The sequence below is a fragment of the Microcaecilia unicolor genome, chromosome 4, assembly GCF_901765095.1.
Source record: "Microcaecilia unicolor chromosome 4, aMicUni1.1, whole genome shotgun sequence".
Classification (NCBI taxonomy): Eukaryota; Metazoa; Chordata; class Amphibia; order Gymnophiona; family Siphonopidae; genus Microcaecilia; species Microcaecilia unicolor.
The window spans coordinates 225,915,239-225,936,928 of NC_044034.1; the positions used below are offsets into that span (position 1 = coordinate 225,915,239).

The following is a 21,690-nucleotide window of genomic DNA, read 5'->3' on the forward strand; positions in this document are numbered from 1 at the left end:
GTGGCTCTGCCCACTTTAGTACTACTGAATATTGTGGGGTAGGTGGTGACAAGCGATTTAAGTGGGCAAGAGCCTCTCCTACCCACTTAAATCACTTTGAATATCAGCTTTATGAGATTTATTCCGTCCTGAATCATTGGCATGGTAATCTGTGGATACCTCTTTCCTCTCGACATCAGCTTGGATCTTCGCTTGAGTCACAGCAGCCTCACGGTATGATAAACTGGCTTGCTTGGCTTGATCAATTAGGGTCTTGAGCTGTTGGGCTGTGTTAATTAAGGAGTTTACCATTTCCTCGAGGTAAAGCCAACTTCGTTGCTCAGCGACTTCCAGCCCACTCACAGCTGTGGGGGATACTACCTTTGTAGGTGTACTAGGTGCCACAGCGAGGGCAGGAAGTGATGTCAAAACTGAAATAATAACAACAGAAATTAGAGATCCAGCCAAGTTAAACATCATCATTACAGATTGTGACAGTAGCAGTATAACTAATATCTCTATTAATAAAATGGTTGCTTCTAATAAATACAGCAATCGCCTGCTCTCTAAGTAAAATGATTCAAAATCAGTAGATTAAAGGATGACTGATTAAGTTTAAGTCTGAAGCTTCTGAGCAGAAAGGCTACCATTGAGGTGTCAAATTATTATTACAGTTCTACAAATTCATATCTCATAACCATCATGTGCATGCAGAACATACCACACAAGAAAATACCACTATGCAAAATGTATCAAAGGTACTATTTCATTCTGGGTCAGGGAATTTAAACCTTTTTGTATATTTTCAGTTGTTTAAGCTGTCTTGTATAGGTGCGTATATATAAACGTACAAATACACACACACACACACAGAAAAAAGACAGTGTCAATTAATAAGGTGAGTTTAAGTATAACATCAAAACAGTAAATATCCACTTTATTATTGACTCCCCATACCCATATTAAACATTATGGGCTGAATTTTGAGCCAGTACTTAACGTAATCCATATGTTCAGTGCTGTTATCCGTATAGGTAGCAGCATGAAATATATGGTAGAAGGTAATTTTATAACGGGGCACCTAGTGTAAGCCCATTTTTGGATGCCTATTTTAAGTCCATTTTATACAGTCAAGTACAAACCTATTTGTCTTCATAAAATACTAGCATAAGTGACAGAAATTATGTCTACAATATAGGAATGGACATTTATACTTATCTGAATAGCAGTTGAACATCGCTATTATCTGGATAATTTTTTTCTCTGTCCTTGCTCCTCCCCTAATTCAGCAATATGCAGACAATATCGGGCCATTCAGAGATTTAACAGCCCAATATTGTACAGCCAGCACATTAACACCCTTTGAACACTTATCCACACATATACACAACATAAATGCATTCATATGCATGCAAATGTTCTTTATTTTCAATCATTTAGATTTATGACTTGAAGCCTTCACTTCTTGTCTGGTGTCTCTATTTAATACTCTGTGAGACCCCAAGAAAGGGTTGGGAGTGTGCCGGAGAAATACCGCAGCCAGACAAAAGGCACAAACACAAAATAAGTATTTAAAGAACTCCCCGGGCCTGTTCCTTCACACGGCATGAGACATAGTGTGGGTAAACCTCTGAAGTTTAGGAAACACAGGGCTTCTTTCACAAAGCCACGCTAGTGATTCCCACATGACAAATGAGAGGAAGCCCTTAGGAACTGAATGAGCTTCCTCTTATTTGCCGCACTGAGAATCAGTAGTGCGGCTTTGTAAAAGAGGCCCACAGTTAATAAGCAGGCCTCTAATGGCAGGCCTAACACAATTTGTGATTGCCGGGGTTGACATGCCCCAAACACAGCCTATAGTTCTTGTTTTCCCTCAGAAGTCCAGGTCTGGCTCCAGCCAGACCTCAGCAAAGCTTGCGAGTCTTAACAAAAGCACAAGGTTGGCTTACCTCAGCCAGGTCACAGCAGCTAGACGTATTCAGAGCATAGACTGGTGCTTCTGTTTTTCTTTCCCTGGGCCTCCTTAACCACAGCCTGGCCCTGTCTTTTATACTCCCAGGTAAAGGATCTGCCCCTCCCAGCTCACTCCCTCCTGGCCCAGGCTATTGGAAGGATTTTTCCTAAGGGTGAGGGGCAGTGTTCTATAAACTCCCTCACATACTCCTAAGTCACAAACACAGGGGGACTTTTACATAGGCATGGTAGCTTTTTTAGCGAGCACTAATGATTAGTGTGCGCTAAACGCCAGAGACACCCATAGAACTATATGGGTATCTCTAGCGTTTAGTGAAAGCTTATTTTTAGCACATGCTAAAAACGCTAGTGCGCCTTTGTAAAAGGACCCCACAGTTACTATAATATTACTAGTAAAATAAAGTAAAAAATATTGTAATATTCAGGTTCAGCAGTTTCTTCAAGGAGCTTTGTATTTCTTGAGCCGGTGGTGGGAGGAGGGGCTGGTGGTTGGGAGGCGGGGCTAGTGCTGGGCAGACTTATACGGTCTGTGCCCTGATAATGGCAGATACAAATCAAGGTAAGGTATACACAAAAAGTAGTGAGACAGCATGGGCATAATTATACATATATAAGAAATTATATTAAGTGTTAATTCTGTTTAAAGGTGGTCAAATACTATTTCAACTTTTCACCTTGCAAGTAAAGTGAAGGAATGCCAGATGGTTCAGATTATTTAGAAATCTAGCTTTGCTGGGTTAAAAGGTCAGAGAGAGAAACTTCTTTCACCCTTTGTGAGTGATGGAGGGTTAAGGCTAGTTCAAAGATATTACCTTACCACATACATCTGTATACTATTATGAACGAGGCAAGCAGGCAGTTTGTTTTAAGATTAGGCTGAAATACTGTTTAGAAGAAAATAGTTAGATTTTAGAAGTTCTTGATATTTAGAATATGTCTTATAAGGAATACTGATTCTGCTTATTTTAGAATATGTTTATTCTGTGTAGTTAATATGTAGAATACCTTTTTAAATCTAATGTCTGTCCAACTCTTTGTCTGACTTTCTAAGTAAGACTGTAGTTGAAAAGGTCAGCATATGGTTTGAGTTAGCTGCAGTCCTGGCTAGGTGAAAGAGAAGTCAACTCTCTTCTCCTTGATTAATTATAGGTAAATGTAGGACTGGGCTTTCTGAAAGAAATAACAAACTATAGCTGTATGCTATTAAGTAAGACTGGCCATTGACCCCTTAATGAATGCCAGAGTTCAGTTAGCAGTTAGTATGAAGTTGACTAGGAATATGAGAATGTCCCTTAGCCCCTAAATGAACCCAGTTTAAGCTATAGCTGAGAAATTAATCATAATGAAAATGCAAGAGACTGGTGCCATATTGTCTAATGTGAGGGGCCCCAGGTCATAGGTCAGTTTGAGAAATATTAAACCTATGTAACTGATATTTGGAATATATGTATGGTAATAATTAGTTCAAGGCAGGGTGATCAATCTATTCTTTACCATCTGGAGAGTAAGGGGGGCTAGGAGGGAGATAGAACGGTATATAAGTGGGAGCAGAAGCAGCTTACGTCAGAAGGAACAGACAGAAGAAGGAGAGCTGAAGGAAGACAGACAGCAGAAGAAGAGAAGAAGCTGAGACAGAAGCCATAACATCCAGAGAGCTGAGAAAGGGAAGAAGAGAGCTAGAACTGATGTCCTACTTTGTTTGCTGGCAAATAAAGAAGATTTCTCCCTCATTCTGGTGTGTGCTGTTTGACTCCTGAAGTACCACAGATTCTGCTAACAATAGGGGTAATTCATGCATCAATTCCTGCAACAGTAGCACATGTGAAATTATCTTGTTGGGCAGACTGGATGGACCGTGCAGGTCTTTTTCTGCCGTCATCTACTATGTTACTATCCAGCTTATTTTCAAAAGAGAAAGACGCCCATATTTCGACCCAAATCGGGAGATGGGTGTCTTTCTCCCGTGGGCGCCCAAATCAGTATAATCGAAAGCCGATTTTGGGCATCTTCAACTGCAATCTGTCGCGGAAACGACCAAAGTTGACAGGGGTGTATCGGAGGCGTGGTGAAGGCAGGACTGGGGCGTGGTTATCGGCCGAGGAGAGATGGGCATCTTCGGCCGATAATCGAAAAAAGGTGTTTTTAGCGTGAATTTGGGTCACTTTTTTTGGACCCTTTTTTTTCACGAACAAGTCCCAAAAAAGTGCCCTAAATGACCAGATGACCACCGGAGGGAATCAGGGATGACCACCCCTGACTCCCCCAGTGGTCACTAACACCCTCCCACCCAAAAAAAACAACTTTAAAAACTTTTTTTTTCCAGCCTGTATGCCAGCTTCAAATGTCATACCCAGCTCCATCACAGCAGTATGCAGGTCTCTGGAGCAGTTGTTACTAGGTGCAGTGGACTTCAGGCAGGTGGACCCAGGCCCATCCCCCCCCCCCTACCTGTTACACTTGTGACGTTAAATGGGAGCCCTCCAAACCGCCACCAAAACCCACTGTACCCACATGTAGGTGCCCCCTTCATCCCTAAGTGCTATGGTAATGGTGTAGAGTTGTGGGGAGTGGGTTTTGAGGGGGATTTGGGGGGCTCAGCACCCAAGGGAAGGGAGCTATGGACTTCAGAGGTAGTTAACCTTTTTTTTTTAATTGTTACAAGTGCCCCCTAGGGTGCCCGGTTGGTGTCCTGGCATGTGAGGGGGGCCAGTGCACTATGAATTCTGGCCCCTCCCACGACCCAATGCCTTGGATTTGTTTGTTTTTGAGCTGGGCGCCTTCAGTTTCCATTATCGCTGAAAAACGAAACCGCCCAGCTCAAATCTGCACAAATCCGATGCATTTGGCTGGCACAAACCATATTATCAGAAAAAAGATGGACGACCATTTTTTTCGAAAATACGGTTTTTCCCGCCCCTTCACGTACCTGTTCTCGGAGATAGACGCCCATGGAGATGGGCGTTCGCGTTCGATTATGCCCCTCCACGTATATTTGCAGGCACATATGCAGTTCATTTGGGCACCTCAAAATTTTTGTCCACATGTATGCCTATGAATTTATTTATTTATTTATTTATTTGTTGCATTTGTATCCCACATTTTCCCACCTATTTGCAGACTCAGTGTGGCTTACAATAATACATCATGGCAAGCGCCATTCAAGAGTAGATAAACAATTGGTTGCATACAAAAAACAAGTGTAGCATAATGGATATGAACAATTCAGTAAATCAGAAACAGTCAGACTATCAAGTAAGTAATGATGCATTGGAATTCCTATTATTGATTATTATGGTAAGTCTTGTTAAAAAGGAAAGTCTTTAGTGATTTTGGAAAGTTGATTAGGTCGTGAATATTTTAACAAGTATACAGTCAATTTGCGAGTAAAAAAAATCTTGCTAGCATACAATCTGCACAAAAAAACATAAATGCATGAGAAAACACCCCCCCCCCCCCAAATCATTCAAATGAAGACTACATTTTTTTTTGGTAGTGCACACCATATTAACATATTTTCTTTTTCAATTACTCTTTAATTGTTTTAACTTCAAAGGTTCTCAGGATGTGTGCAAAATCAAGCTCTAGGATTTCCTTGAAGCTGGAGCTGTGTTTTTAAAAATCTTGTTTCTTATTTTGTTTTTTTTTTTAATTGGATCAGGAGCTTTTTGCAATTCTAGGGGCCCTTCTACAAAGCGGCCAAATCGATACTACTGTCCGGTTAGCGCGCCCACCCAGCAGTAATTTCTAAGTTGGCACACACTGTTTCACACAGTAGAAATATTTTTCTATTTTCTACAGCGGGGGGCGTTCCCGGTGGTAATCAGCAGCACAGCTACGCTGGCACGTGCTGCACGAGTACCACGCATGTAGTGCTTGAGGTTAATGGATAGCAGTAAGGGCTCAGGCACTTTTAATTTTAGCGCATGGCCATTTACTGCCTCCATTAAAAAAAGTCTTTTTTCCCAGTCACAGCATAAAAACACACCCACAGTGCCGCGGGCCACTTTACCGTGGCTTAATAAAAGGACCCCCTAGAAAAATGGAAAATAAGCACAATGCTATGTTATCTCTGCCTTACCCATCTTTTGGGGAGCTGTGTAATAAATATATGTATTTTTCAAATGTAATTTGTATGTTTGTAAGTTCATATTAAGGGCCCCTTTTACCAACCTGTGGCAAAAGGGGGAATGCGCTGGCGTTAGCATGTGCTCTTTACACGTGTCGAGGCCCCCCTTTTATCGCAGCCAGGTAAAAGGTATGTCTTTCTTTTCTACCGGAAATGGCCATGTGGCAAGTAAAGCACTGTACACACCAGTACGCTGGGGTTGGGAAGTTCTGTTGGGCTGCTGCGGTAGCCCGACGGTACTTCCTTTTTAGCGAGCGGTAAGTCAGCATTGGGCTTACTGCCGCTTTGTAAAAGGGGCCCTCACTTATTGCTATGTTATTTTCCCTTTTGGTGATTAATATAAATGTTCTCTGTAGCATTTGATACTTACCAATTAAATTATGTTATAGCTTTACTTTTTACTAATGCTATATTTTTGTTTTAAGTTTCTTTGAAGTTTCTTTTTGAAGCTTACTAATTTTTCCTATTTTATTGGAGTTCCTCTTTTTTATTTTTACGTTTTAGTATTGTACACCATTTTAACCCACACACTGGAAAATGTGTTATATCAAGCTTTTATTAAGCATGAAGGGCCTTGTTTACTGTGCTGGGCAGGGCTTCCATACTATATAAGGAAGCCCCGCTCAGCACATCCCAGGATTCACTGGACAGGGTACCACCATTTTGGAGGCAGTGCTGGAAGGAGTGCTACTCCCTCCTCATCACTACTTACTACAAGATATGGGGGGTGAGGGGTCACTAGACCACCAGGGCAGGTGGGGGTGGGGGTATGTAGCCCACTGGGCCACCAGGGGATTATGCTTTGTGTTGGGTGGGGGTTAGGGGGCCTAGAGGTCCATTGCCCCTCCAGCCCCCCTGTGCCCTTATGTCAGGAGGGGTCAGGGGGCTTGGAGGGGCACTAGGCCACCAGGGTCTCAGTCATTAGGTGGGGGCCCAAGGGTCCACTGGACCCCCAAGACTGAAGATGGCAGCATGGGCTGACAATGATAGCCCGGGCTGCCTTGCATGGATGGGGGAGGAAGAGCCTTAAACCTAATGCCAGCTCCGAGCTGGCGTAGGGTTAAGGCGCTATTCAAGATCCAAGCGCAGTGCTCTGATCATACGTGCGGAATACCAGGGAGCTACCCTTCTGATCATGGGCGCTGGATTAATGCAGGAGCTAGTCCGGCGCTAGCGCCCACATTTACTTCTGATCATCGGGTCCTAGGTTCTTAAGCTATGACATCACAACTCATTTAGTTTCTCAATCTCCACCTGCTGGTAGGATGGCAAAAATCCAAGTGTGTTGACTGGTCTGGTGGGTCAATAAAGGATACAAATTCACAGTGAAAATAAGTCTATATAAAGTTCTTCCCTTTACTTATGTGGCAGTTCATCCTATATGAAGGGCTAAAGAATGTTGCGTTAATCTTATACCATAACTCCAACAGACTGAAAAATACCTGGGTTCTCCCCCATCTTTTAGATCACCAGGAGAACATTTAACACTGGTGCTACTACATAATTTAAATTTCCTCAGCTAGGCTGACTGCATTGTCTAAAACTAACAGAAACCTACTTCAGTTTGTTTGTATTATGCACATATTATACTGGCTCCAGTAATTCAAAGGCTTCCTTTCAGCTGATAGGTGCTTTCATACAAAAGGGTCCAAAGCCTTTTTCAGAGGGCTTACCAGTGGCTCCTGTGAAAACATCAGTTTGAGCAGGGCTCTCAGAGATAATAGCAGTGGCCTCTGCAGTGGATGCACGGTCAAATGTCAGAGCATCAGAAGTAGTAATCTGTCCTGATGGAGTCACTGTGACTGCAAAGAAATACGAATTACAAATGCAACTAGACAACATAATGATCTAATTCATGGTTACCATCACAGCAGCAACCTTCATCGTCTCATCCCCTTAAAGTATGTGAGTTACTTCAGCTGTACTCCCCACTCCAACCACCACAAGCTACAGTGAGCTGAGATTGGAAGAGAACTCAAATCACCCTGCTTGCAAGAAGGGCATGCTAGCCAGTGGACCAACTGTCTTGTCTGTTTAGGAGAGCAGGCTGCTATGTATAAGAAAGGGTTGTGCTAAACACTCTGCAAGATGCATTCTGGGAAAAGATATGGCAGCCAAAAACCAGGATGTAATGATGAAATCCAGTGGTGTTCCTTGGTTGGCTGCCACCAGGGACGGATTGCCACTGCGCATCCCCTCCCACCCCCCCACCCCCGGATGCAGCGTCGTCCCCCCTCCACCGGGTGCAGCATCATCCCAACCAGGCGCATCACCTCTATACAACCCCCCCTCCCCTAGGGTGCATTACTCTTACCTCCTGGGGTGCTGGGAGCAGCCACGCGGCTATCAGTGCCGCCGATTCTCTGCTCTCTCTGCCCCGGAACAGGAAGTAACATCAGAGGGAGCAGGAACCGGCGGAGCTGACAGCCACGCGGCTTCTTCCTGCACGCCCCTGCAGCGTGCACCCGAGGCAGTCCCCCACCACCGCCCTACCCTTGGTACGCCACTGATGAAATCCCCACTAGTCTCACACCTACCATATATTTGTATACAAAAGTGTATTTATGTCTGATGATTTAATACTTCAAGGGAACATACCCCACTCTGTTCAAAGGTATAGCACTGTTATACTTTACAGCCAGGATGCATGTTTGGAAGCTGTGATTTATACATGGTTAAGAACTTACATGTAGCAGCTGATGCAGGGAGTAAAGTGATATTTTTGGGGGACTCCTTCTTCATTGGAGTTGCAGGTATTTCATTTTCCTTCTTTCGCCTTTTATAAGGTACAAACAGGCGTACCGGGCCACTCTGAAGGAAAGAGATGTTACAACAGTGATACCTCATTCACAGTAACAGAACAGTGTTTCAAAACTTCATCAATAAGTTAAAAAAAACCACCCCTTATCTATACACTGTGAAGATTACATAAAGGGGATATTTTCAGAAAAGATTTTCCATTTGTAAGCCATTTAATGCCTTTGTGCCTTTAATAAAATTGTATGGTTTTATATGTGCAGGTACTATAACTACATGCACAGACAAGAAGGCACATGCTTATACATGTGCTGCATGCAGACACTCCCTGGGACATAATACCAGCAAAATTTGCCCTTTCCTTTCTGAGCACACTACCAGAACCCTCATCCACACTCTTATCACCTCTCGCTTAGACTATTGCAACTTGCTTCTCACAGGTCTCCCACTTAGCCATCTCTCTCCTCTTCAATCTATTCAAAATTCTGCTGCATGACTAATATTCTGCCAGTGTCATTATGCTCATATTAGCCCTCTCCTCAAGTCACTTCACTGGCTTCCTATCCGTTTCCGTATATAGTTCAAACTCCTCTTATTGACCTATAAGTGCATTCACTCTGCAGCTCCTCAGTACCTCTCCACTCTCATCTCTCCCTACAATCCTCCCCAGGAACTCCGTTCACTGGGTAAATCTCTCTTATCTGCACCCTTCTCCTCCACTGCTAACTCCAGACTCTGTTGCTTTTATCTTGCTGCACCATATGCCTGGAATTGACTTCCTGAGCCGGTACATCAAGCTCCATCTCTGGCCATCTTCAAATCTAAGCTAAAAGCCCACCTTTTTGATGCTGCTTTTAACTCCTAACCCTTATTCACTTGTTCGGAACCCTTATTTTATCATCCTCACTTTAATATTCCCTTATCTCTTGTTTGTTCTGTCTGTCTGTCCTAATTAGATTGTAAGCTCTGTCGAGCAGGGACTGTCTCTTCATGTTCCAGTGTACAGCACTGCGTATGTCTAGTAGCACTTTAGAAATGATAAGTAGTAGTAGTAGTAATATACATTTTGCAAAATACATAACTACAAGTGTATAATACACACAGAGCCTCAGAGCAGGTGTAAATGTGTGTCAGCATTTGGTGCTATGGGAATAGATAATGGAAATCAAGTTACATTTTATGGTTCATAGACAATTATGTTACCTTTATAAAACAGGATTAAAACAGACACCTTTTTGGACCTCTCACATATGCAACTATTATAAAATCAGGGCCAAAGAGGGTAGTTTTCAAAAGCATTTCTTGGCATAAAGCATTACTATATGTACAGAATTAGACTTTTAGAAATTTGGATGCCTGATATGTGAGTACATTTATCTGGATTAAGTGGAGGTATTCTTGGGTATAGGGTCAAAAAAGAGTTAGCATTTACAAACATAGGGGTAAATATTCAGCTGGCAGTGGTGAGCATTTTGCTGACCGCTGCTGGCATTATTTCCACATATTCAGTGCCAAGCCATGTCCAGGCTTTGGCACAGAAAATCCAATTTATACAACGAAAGCTAACACATGGACGCTTAAGTTGATATTCAGAACTCAAGCTGCCATGGGGGTTGCTGTATAAAGCCAGGACTGTGTTTTATGCGGTCCCATTTATGTGGTTACCCTGGCCGGTTAGGTGCTCAATATCAACACTTAACTGGCCAAGTGCCAACTGCAGCCCTAGAACGCCCCCAAAATAGCTGGCTTTCAGTTAGGCGCTAACCACTAATTTTCAGCAGTGATAACCACTTAAGTGCTGCTGAAAATTAATAGATAGTCCCAAACAAGCAATTTAACTGGTCGGGAGCCATTTCTGGCCAGTTAAATCATTTTCAATGAATCGACCAGATACTGCTGAAAACATGCCAGTATATGTACAAATAACACAGAAAATTTACCTGTGCCAAAAATCAGGTATAAATTAATGTTCATAATTGGCCTGAGGCAATTTTCAAAGCAGAAGTACACCTTGAAAATTTGTTGACATGCGCACAGTGAAAAGGGTACAACTTTTTAAAGCAGGATACAGTTATTAAATTACCCAATTTAAAGCAATCAATGACAGCATGCATCAACTATTAAAACTAGGACAGATTTTCAAAAGATTAGTTGGGATTTACACATGAAAATAAGAAATAGATATGGGGATAATTTTCTAAAACATTTTCCACATGTAAAGGTATTGACCATGACTGTATGGGGTGATCAGGCACAAACAAGTGGTAGCCTGGGCACTTAGGGCAGAGGATAGAGAGTAAGAAAAAACTGGAGAGAGGTTCATGAACAGGTAGGAGTTAGGACCCATCGTTGGATAAAAAAAAGGTGGGGGGGACAATAAGAGTTAGAGTAATGGGAGTATACAGGTAGGAAAAAAATAGGAACTCAGGGGAGGGTTATTGGGCAGAGACACAGACCTGGAAAGGGGTGCATGCATGAATGTCTTGCCATCTTGTCTATTCTCACACCCCAGATAGGTCTCTAGGAAGGGAAAGGGGGACCAAATCGCAGCACAGGCATGGGGGTTTTACCCATATAGAGCACACAGCCCACCCTTTGATTTTATTTATATAATTAAATATTTTTAAAAAGGTAGAGTCAAGGTTTGCAGCTGCTGTTATCAGTACAAAGATGTCATCAGCAAAGGAATGTTTACAGAAGAATGGAACCTAAGGAATGCATAAAAATATAAAACAAAATAGGTGATAGCAGTGACCCTGAGGGATCCCGCATGTCGGCTGCCAAGCATGCAAAGCTTTGCAATCTTTCCAACAGCATACTTTTGATTGACTAAAAATCTACGAAACCTACCCAGAACAAACTCCTCTGAGCCCAATCTTACTCAACTTGTTCAACATTGGTCTATGATCAACTTCACCAAATACAGACAAGATGTCAAGCTGTAAAACAATTTGATTGCCAATACTACTAAATTTTTTTGTTTCTGAAACCAAAATTAATAATAGCACCTCTATACTACGTGCACTTCTGAATCCAAACTGAGAAGGATGCATAACTTCAAATCTGTCTGAAAATGCAGATACCTGTTGACCCACTATCAGGCTCATTTTCGAAAGAGAAGGACGCCCATCTTTCGACACAAATCGGAAGATGGACGTCCTTCTCACAGTGACGTCCAAATCGGTATAAATCGAAAGCCGATTTTGGACGTCCCCAACTGCACTCCATCACAGGGACGGCCAAAGTTCAAGGGGGCGTATCAGAGGCGTAGCGAAGGCGGGACTTGGGCATGCCTAACACTTGGATGTCCTTGACCCATAATCAAAAAAAAAGCCGACGTCCCTGACGAGCACTTGGACATTTTCGCCTGGACCTGTTTTTCTTACGACTAAGGCATAAAAAGGTGCCCGAAATGACCAGATGACCACCGGAGAGAATCGGGGATGACCTCCCGTTACTCCCCCAGTGGTCACTAACCCCCTCCCACCCTCAAAAAGCATCTTTCAAAATATTTTGTGCCAGCCTCAGATGTCATACTCAGGTCCGTGACAGCAGTATGCAGGTCCCTGGAGCAGTTTTAGTGGGTGCAGTGCACTTCAGACAGGCGGACCCAGCCCCATCCCCCCCACACCTGTTACATTTGTGGAGGAAACAGTGAGCTCTCCAAAACCCACCAGAATCCCACTGTACCCACATCTAGGTGCCTCCCTTCACCCGTAAGGGCTATGGTAGTGGTGTACAGTTGGGGGTAGTGGGTTTTGGGGGGGGGGGGTTGGGCGCCTCAGCACACAAGGTAAGGGAGCTATGTTCCTGGGAATAATTTATGAAGTCCACTGCAGTGCCCCCTAGGGTGCCCGGTTGGTGTCCTAGTCCAGTGCACTACAAATGCTGGCTCCTCCCACGACCAAATGGCTTGCATTTGGTCGTTTCTGAGATGGACATCCTTGGTTTCGAAAATCACCGAAAATCAGAAACGTCCATGTCTAGGAATGACCAAATCTAGGGATTTAGATGTCCCTGACGGTATTTTCGAAATGAAAGATGGATGTCCATCTTGTTTCGAAAATATGGGTTTCCCCGCCCCTGGATCGGGACATTTGGCGGGGACGTCCAAATCAAAACTTGGACGTCCCTTTCGAAAATGCCCCTCCAAGGCTTCAATTAATTAGTAAATGTTGGAATACTGGCTATAGTCCTGTAACTACTGGTTTCAGCCATATTTAATGTTGTAGATTTGGGGAACAGTGTTAGAATAATATCACTCGCTGATGGCTGGGCGTGCGGTGTGCCCAGTATTCATGATACGGTTTGCAAAAAAAAAAAAAAAAAAAAGTAATCCACTGAAAAATTTGTTGTGGAGGATTTCTCAAAAGAAAACCTGGACAGTAATTTAAGGAACAAGATGATTTAAATAATCTATAAAGTAAGGATCTAACTTTCATTTCTGTAACAGCATGTAAAGAAAACCAATATCTGTCTACAGGAAGCCCTCCTTCTTTGGAACATGGTAAAGACAACAGATAAGAGAACTGTTGTTCCTGGAAAATCGATTGTCGTATTAATATTAACATAACGTTCTCTAAAAAAAAATATAATGCAAGTTCTGAAGCACTGGGTTGTACAATTTGATTCAGTGACCCTGTAAGAACTGTCAACTCTTTTAAAAGTTCGAACAGAAATATAATGCACGTTCTACTACTTACTACTACTTATCATTTCTATAGCGCTACTAGATGTATGTTCTGAAGCACTGGGTTGTTCAATTTGATTCAGTGATCCTGTAGGAACTGCCAAATCTTTTAAAAGTTTGATCAGTGATTTCCTGATTAAATTTGAATAGTATACTTTTCTAGCAATGTTAAGCTTTTGATTATATAAATTTATTCTTGTTTCCATTGAGTCTTTTCTGAAATATTACCTGATTTACACCATTTTCTCTCTAACCTTTGATATTCCTGTTTAAATGAGTGTAACTGGGGGGAATACAAAGGAGATAAAAAAAAAATCTCCTAAAACAAAGTTAACAACCAAGGGTGCTAGAGAGTTCAAAGTACTAAAAACAACAGAATTTCAGTTATCAGATAACGTGGATCTGTTTCATTTTTCTCAAGTTTAGATAAAACTTGGAGCCAGAAATTCTCAGTCTCAATTTTTCCTCTGACCATAAAAGTTTTACAACTTGATCTTAATTGTGGTTTTAACCATAAAAATATTCATTATAAATTCTGATATCAAGTGGTCAGGGACTCAAGGCCAGTGCAAGGGTTTCTGGCACCCCCCCCCCCTTGCAAACCTATAAATTGGCGCACTCAAGTTTGTCCCCATCCTACCCCCATCAGCTCTGACACCATTTGAACAAGCCTCAAACACTTAAGTAGTACAAAACCAGAGATATAGAAAGAGATGCATTTATTCCTGTATTGTGAAAAATATAAAGATGGCATATACCAGGGCTGGTGTTAGAGGAGAGCGACTAGGGCAACTGCCCTTGGCCCAGTGGCATTCCTAGCCTCGACGGCACCCGGGGCGGATCGCCGATGCGCCCACCCCAGCAAAATGATACCCCCCCCGGGTGCACGCCGCTGGGGGGGGTGCTGCAGTGCGCGCCTGACTGCTCCCAGTTCGCTACGCTTGTAAATTCTCTCATTCGCTGCAGCTCCCGCCCTCTGCCCCGGAACAGGAAGCAACCTGCAGCGAACGAGAGAATTTAGCAAGCGTAGCGAACTGGGAGCAGACAGGCGCATGCTGTGGCACCCCCCCCCCCCAGCGGCGTGCACCCGGGGCGGACCGCCCCCCCCCCTTGGTACGCCACTGCCTTGGCCCCTGACCAGGGAGAGCCCCAAACTTAATGGAAGCTGAATAATGTGCAGTCTGGTAGTGGGCTTTGAGTTCCCCTCCCAAATTTCTGCCCTGGGTCTCAGCCATGTCTAGCACTAACTCTAGCAAGATGTACCTTTCAAATCTGACATACTGCAATCACAAAATAGGGCAACCAGTGGCTAAAAGGGGAAAACAAAACACATCTATCCTGGCTATTTCCAGCTCCTTCCTGCAGCTGAAGAAGTATCAACACTTACTATTCTTATCGTTGGTGAAGTACGTAGCGGCAGATGGATCAATTATGTAACGGTCTTTTTCAAGACTTCCTCCTTTTTTAGATCCTGTCTGCATATCTTTCGATTGTTTTTTTCGAGTTTTGAGATTTTGTGATTATACCCATTGATAATCTCTAATCATTGTTTACCCCAGTGACCAGACTCCTGATGTAGGCCATCAGGCCGAAACATAACGTTATGTCGAGTCATTTTCTATGTATAGTTGTTGTATTATTATTTGTTTTAAATCATTAAACGTCATATATTTTAAGTTTACCTTGGTTTCAGTCTTTGGATAGCCTGGCTCACACTCCCACCTTTTGTATTTTCATTTTACGCCCCGTGGGATCTACTGAGTTCTCCACGCAAGTGGATTCTCTCTAGAGGACAGTTAGGGAATATCATATTGCAACCTGATGGTGACCAGACAGAATAGTAAGTGTTGATACTTCTTCAGCTGCAGGAAGGAGCTGGAAATAGCCAGGATAGATGTGTTTTGTTTTCCCCTTTTAGCCACTGGTTGCCCTATTTTGTGGTGGGATTATATACGTGTGTTGGTATCTTTCTCATTTGGAGAAATTTCTGTAGAGCAGAGTGCCTCTAACTATTAATGAACCTCCAAATGTGGCTGCTGAATCCTATTATAGCTCTGTTTGAAGATTTTGGTAGAGATTGTTCAGTGTTGTGGTTCTGTTAGACTGTGGATTTGTTTTTCCTTTCCTTTTTGTTGTTTCCTTCTAAAGAGTTCTGTTCTCCCCCCCCCCCCCCCTAAGATTTCCTAATTTCCTGTAATGTTTGAGGCATCAGTCTTGTATGTTTGCCACAGCACATGCCTGTGTTCTTATGGAACTTTGTGCAAATCTGTAAAACAAAACAAAATCTTACAGGCCAGCACTTTTTGCTTCTGATCTCATACATTGAGATCAGTGTCAGAAAGTCCTGGCCCATAAGTGTTGAATATACTTATGATGTCCATGCCTGTGCACAGTGCAGATTCTGTAAGCAAAAATCTGGAGAGGATTACTTATCTTGTTATTCACTGTGAATTTCTGATGGGAAAAAATTTCTATACAGAATGGCACAATAAAGTGGCTTCCTTTTCAGCCTGCTAGAGCAGTCCAGACTGATGGCCAACATGCCTGCACTAACAGATAGAGGCAGAGAACCAAATGGTTCCATTGATATTACCAACACAGCCTGGGGCTTGTCAGTATTTCTCTACCTCCAGCAGATGATAAGGTTGGACTGCACATCTTGGCCTTCCAGCTCCTGGTGGACAGTTAGGGAATGAAAATACAAAAGGTGGGAGTGCGAGCCAGGCTATCCAAAGACTGAAACCAAGGTAAACTTAAAATATATGACGTTTAATGATTTAAAACAAATAATAATAAAACAACTATACATAGAAAATGACTCGACATAACGTTATGTTTCGGCCTGATGGCCTACATCAGGAGTCTGGTCACTGGGGTAAACAATGATTAGAGATCATCAATGGGTATAATCACAAAATCTCAAAACTCGAAAAAACCAATCGAAAGATATGCAGACAGGATCTAAAAAAGGAGGAAGTCTTGAAAAAGACCGTTACATAATTGATCCGTCTGCCGCTACGTAGTGCACCAACAATAAGAAAGCATGTGAGGGGGACCAGTGCACTACGAATGCTGGCTCCTCCCATGACCAACGGGCTTGGATTTGGTCGTTTCTGAGATGGGTGTCCTCGGGTTCCATTATCACCGAAAATCGGGGACGACCATCTCTAGGGACAACCATCTCCAAGGGCGACCTAAATGTGGAAATTTGGGCATCCCTGACCGTATTATCGAAACGAAAGATGGCCGCCCATCTCGTTTAGATAATATGGGTTTCCCCGCCCCTTTGCGGGGCCATCCTGCAAGGACGCCCTCAGGAAAACTTGGGCGCCCCGTTCGATTATGCCTCTCCACAAGTTATATAGATACCTACTGCATTTAGAGACCAGAGGTGCCAAGTCACACTCATTTGAAAGCTTTCTCACTCTCACACTCTTTGAGCCCTATTTCTCACTCTTCAGAGCTTCAGTTCCAGTGCACTGATCCTAATCAATGCTTTCATGAGAGGCAAGCCTTAGAGAAGTAAACCAAGTGATCCAACCAATAAAAAGAAATCTGAGCACACCTTCCTGCCAACTGCTTTCCCTTGAAATGTCCCTTTTGCCTTTAGTGCAAATACATGTACTGTGAATAAAATGTATAGTTCCCACCCACCACAGGGACAATTCCCACTCTGTGCAATCTCTCCCCCCCCCCCCCCAGACAAATCCCACCCAGGACTTCCCCCCTCCCCCGGACATTTCCCATTCTCCCTATCCTTTTTTTTTTTTTTACCTTTGTTTCATTCTTATTTCATTACTGTATCACTTTTTTTCTCACTAACGCTGATGGAGAATCACTTGCATTGCTGACACGAAACAAGGAGGTTATATTGAGAACAGGAGACAGCATGCCGCTCAGCTGTCATCCCCATTTTGTTTGTGCAGCATACTGATGTACACAGAGAAAGTACAATAATGGAATAACTTTTCATATGTAGAGTAGTAATTGGTTAACATTTTGAGGGGCTGATTATAGAGATACCTAGAGTGCTCAGCATTCAGCATTTTGATCTATTTATTTATTTACTTATTTATGACATTTATCTCCTGCATTAAACATGAATTAGGTTGAAATCTGGGAGCATTTAAAATCTTTTTTTTTCTGTGCCTACTGGGCTTAGGCTGGCGAAGGTGTAGTTTGGGGGATGAGGGGGCATTGCCCCCCTCTCCCCCCCCCCCCCCCCCCCCCCCACGAACTGCATGTCTGGAAGGGGAAAGGGATGTGTAAAAGGTAATGATTGGAAGGAGGGGTTGGGGAGCACCCTCCCCAAACGAGCTGGAAGGGGAAAGGGAAGGAGATTAATTGCCTTTCAGTGTGTTTTGTGGGCTTTTTTTGCGTTATGGGTGGGAATTGTCCTCCCTGGTATGGTGGGAATTGGTTCAGTGGTAATTGTCCTAGGTGGGAATTGTCCAGATGAGAATTGGTGGGTGGGAACTGTCCAGGTGGGAATTGACCTAGAACCATAGATTTATACCCTGGTTGTATTGTCTGAAAAATCTCACTCTTTGGCCTTCAATCTCACTCCTTGGCAAGGTAAATCTCACTCTTTGGGATGGTTCACCCTTGGCATCTCTGAGACAATCTAACTTACATAGAAACATGATAGCAGGTAAGGGCCAAATGGCCCACCTAGTCTGCCCATCTTCAGCAACCACTATCTCCTCCTTTCCCTAACAGATCCCATGAGCCTGTCCCATACTTTCTTAAAATTCAGGCACTGTCCTTGTCTCTACCACCTCCACCAGGAGGCTATTCCATCTGTCCATAACCCTTTCTGTGAAAAAAGTATTTCCTTAGATTACTTCTAAACCTATAACCTCTTAACTTCATCCTATGCTCTCTCATTCCAGAGTTTTCCTTTGAAATTGGCTCATCTCCTATACATTAATGTCACAAAGGTATTTAAATGTTTCTATCATATCCCCTCTCTCCCGCCTTTCTTACAGGGGTCTGTCCTCATATATTTTATGACCACTGACCAATTTTGTAGCCACCCTCTGGACAGATTCCATCCTGTTTATATCTTTTTGAAGGTGCAGTCTTCAGAATTTCACACAGTATTCTAAATGAGGCCTCACCAGAGATTTATACAAGGGCACTATCATCTCTTTTTTCCTGCTGGCCATTCCTCTCACTATGCAACCAAGTATCCTTCTGGCTTTGACCATTGCCTTTTCTACCTGTTTGGCCACCTTAAGATCATCAGATATGATCACCCCCAAGCCCGCTCTTCTTTCATACACAGAAGTACTTCACCCTCTGTGCTACACCATTCCCTTGGAATTTTGCAACCCAAGTGCATGACTCTGCATTTTTTAGCATTAAATCTTAGTTGCCAATTTCTGGACCATTCTTCAAGCTTTGCTAGATCCCTCCTCATTCTATCCACACCCTCCGGGTTGTCTACCCTATTACACAGGCACAAACCTTACCAGTCAGTCCTTCAGCAATATCACTCACAAAGACATTAACAAGAGCCAGTGCAAGGACTGATCCCTGCAATACACCACTGATAGCATCCTTTTCCTTGGAGCAAACTCCATTTACCACTACCCTCTGTCTCTTTCCACTTAACCAGTTTTTAATCCAGTCAGTCACTTTAGTGCCCAATACCAAGGGCACTCAGTTTATTTATCAGTCATCTATGTGGAATCGTGTCAAAGGCTTTGCTAAAATCCAAGTACACCATATCTAGCGCCCCTCCGATATCCAACTGTTTGGTCACCCAATCAAAGAAATCAATCAGAGCTGTCTGACAAGATCTGCCTCTAGTGAAACCATGCTGCCTCGGGTCCTTCAGTCCATTTGATTCTAGAAATCTCACAATCCTCTGCTTTAGAAGTGTTTCAATTAGTTTACTCACCACTGGAGTCAGACTAACAGGCCTGTAATTTCCAACCTCCTGCTTACATCCGCTCTGGTGCAGAGGGACCACATCCGTCCTCCTCCAGACTCTAAGGAAGCATTGAAAAGGTCAGACAATAGAACTGCCAGAACTTCTCTGATTTCCTTGAGTACTCTCAGATGTATCCCATCAGGCCCCATCGCTTTGCCTATTTTTAGTTTAACTAGCTCTTCACGAACACAGTCTTCTGAGAATCGGTCCTGGTCTACCACACATCCATTCCCATTAGCATTTGTTTTCTGCGGTCCTATCCCTAGTCTTTTATCCATGAACACAGAACAGAATAACTGTTAAGCAGTTCAGCTTCATCCTTATCAGCTTCTACATATTCCTTCCCTTCACCCATTTTGGCACTTCCTCCTATCGCTTACGGATCTAAAAAATGTCTTGTCCCCCAATTTTACTGTATTGGCTATATATTCTTCTATTTGCATCTTTGTTTTCCTGACAGTTTTTCCAGCTTCTCTTAGCCTTTCCAGATATTTTTGCCTATTTTCCTCTTTCTGCAATGTCTTGTAATTATGAAAGCTAACCTTTTTTCCCTTACTTTTTCAGCTACTACATTTGAGAACCAGTACTATGGCTGGTATAAGTGCAGATGCCTAAATGTTAGATGCACTTATACAGAATTACACTAGTATTGTGTAACAGAATCTAGGTACCTAGGTTCTTTTACAGAATAGGCTCCTACTATGAGCTCTTGTGATGCCTAAATGGAGATGCCCAGTTATGGAACTGACTCCAGTGTGCAACTACAATAGTACAGATAAATCTGTACTATAAGCAATAATCTATGAGAAGAATCCCCACCACCACCACCACCACACCCCCCCCCCCAAGCGGCAGGCTACAGCAATCCTGTTCTGAGGACCCTGGTGGGTAGTGGGGGGGGGGGGGAGGGGCAGTCAGAAGCAATCACCGGATGCTCCTGATCCACTGGTGGCCGAAGTTCAAAATGGTCTGACTTCTAGCCGTACTCTTGCAGAACTACCACTAGGGGTCAAGCTGCCACAGACTTAGAGGATAACAACTTTAAAAGGTGCAGCCGTGTTAGTCTGTGTAACAAAACTGAAAAGGAAGCAGGTAGCATTTTATAAATGAACCAATTTCTTGAGGCATGAGCTTTCAAGAACCAGAGTCCAATAAAAGGAGCTCTTACTGAAACGGAGAAAAGGTTTAAATGTATCAAATACAAATAAATCAAAACAAAACTGCAAGAAAAAGAAAGTAGGATATCCAAAATGCTATGAAAATAATACTTGTAAGCCTTCCTCTTGATATCTTAGAGACTGAGCTTTCCAAAAATGTTTTCTTCCCACTATGCCAACTCCAACAGTGTACTTTCCCATGCTTATGCATGGAAGAAAATCATCAAATTCATAAAATTACAAAAGGGAAGATTACAACATAGGGTTTCTAAACCTGTTATGAGCCATAATCACTATGAGCTGTGCCATGATTGATAAATTAGTTGATTTTAATCTTTTGAATGTAGATTCTGCAGTCAGTATATGGAATGCAATTTTAACACAATGTCTGGATGATACTGCACCTTTGAAGGAGAAATACCTTTATCGGTATCATAGAATATCCCAGTTTAAAGAAGAGCATAAGGCACTGAAATGCACTTTGAGAAAATGTGAAAGGGAGTGGAGAGAAAATATCCCTCAATGGTTACATTAGAACAATATAATTTGAAACTCCAAAATTATCAAACTACCACCCTGTCGGCTAAGCAGGCACATTATAATAAAGTAATAGAGTCTGTCCCTTCTGGGTCTAAAGACCTTTTTGCTTTCGTTAAAAGATTTACGTGTGAAATTAGGAATAATTGCCAGAGTGGTATATCTTTGACTTTTCAAGACTTTGCCCTTGGGTTTTCCTTAAAGGTTTCTAATATTAGTTTTCTATTGTATAATTTTTATTCCGTTTTTAACCAGATTGTAATCCACTTTGCACTATCTCAAAAAGACTTCCAAATAGAAAGAACTTAATTACCAATTACATTCTTACATTCATAAAAACTCCAACCACTTAATAAATTTAAGATTGTTGATTCAGGAATAAACACTTTTTAATAAATACAAAAGGACAAATATGGTGTTATTTGGTAAATTTCAATAGAAATATTATTCCATATCTTAGCACCCTGAAATACAAATGAGCGTTTCCAAATTGATTTTGACTCACATTTTTCATAGTGGAAAAGACTGAATA

The 21,690-nt window shown here is 42.6% G+C and overlaps 1 protein-coding gene across 1 annotated transcript in view; it reads right to left on the reverse strand.

Annotated features, from left to right (window-relative positions):
* Positions 1-21,690, reverse strand: part of DEAF1 (DEAF1 transcription factor) — a 149,580-nt gene that overhangs the window by 37,661 nt on the left and 90,229 nt on the right. The window contains exons 7-9 of the mRNA XM_030201297.1: positions 8,767-8,890; positions 7,753-7,881; positions 160-410 (exon numbers count right to left, since the gene is read on the reverse strand). Coding sequence (XP_030057157.1) covers positions 160-410; positions 7,753-7,881; positions 8,767-8,890 — 504 coding nt within the window. The remainder of the gene's footprint in view (positions 1-159; positions 411-7,752; positions 7,882-8,766; positions 8,891-21,690) is intronic.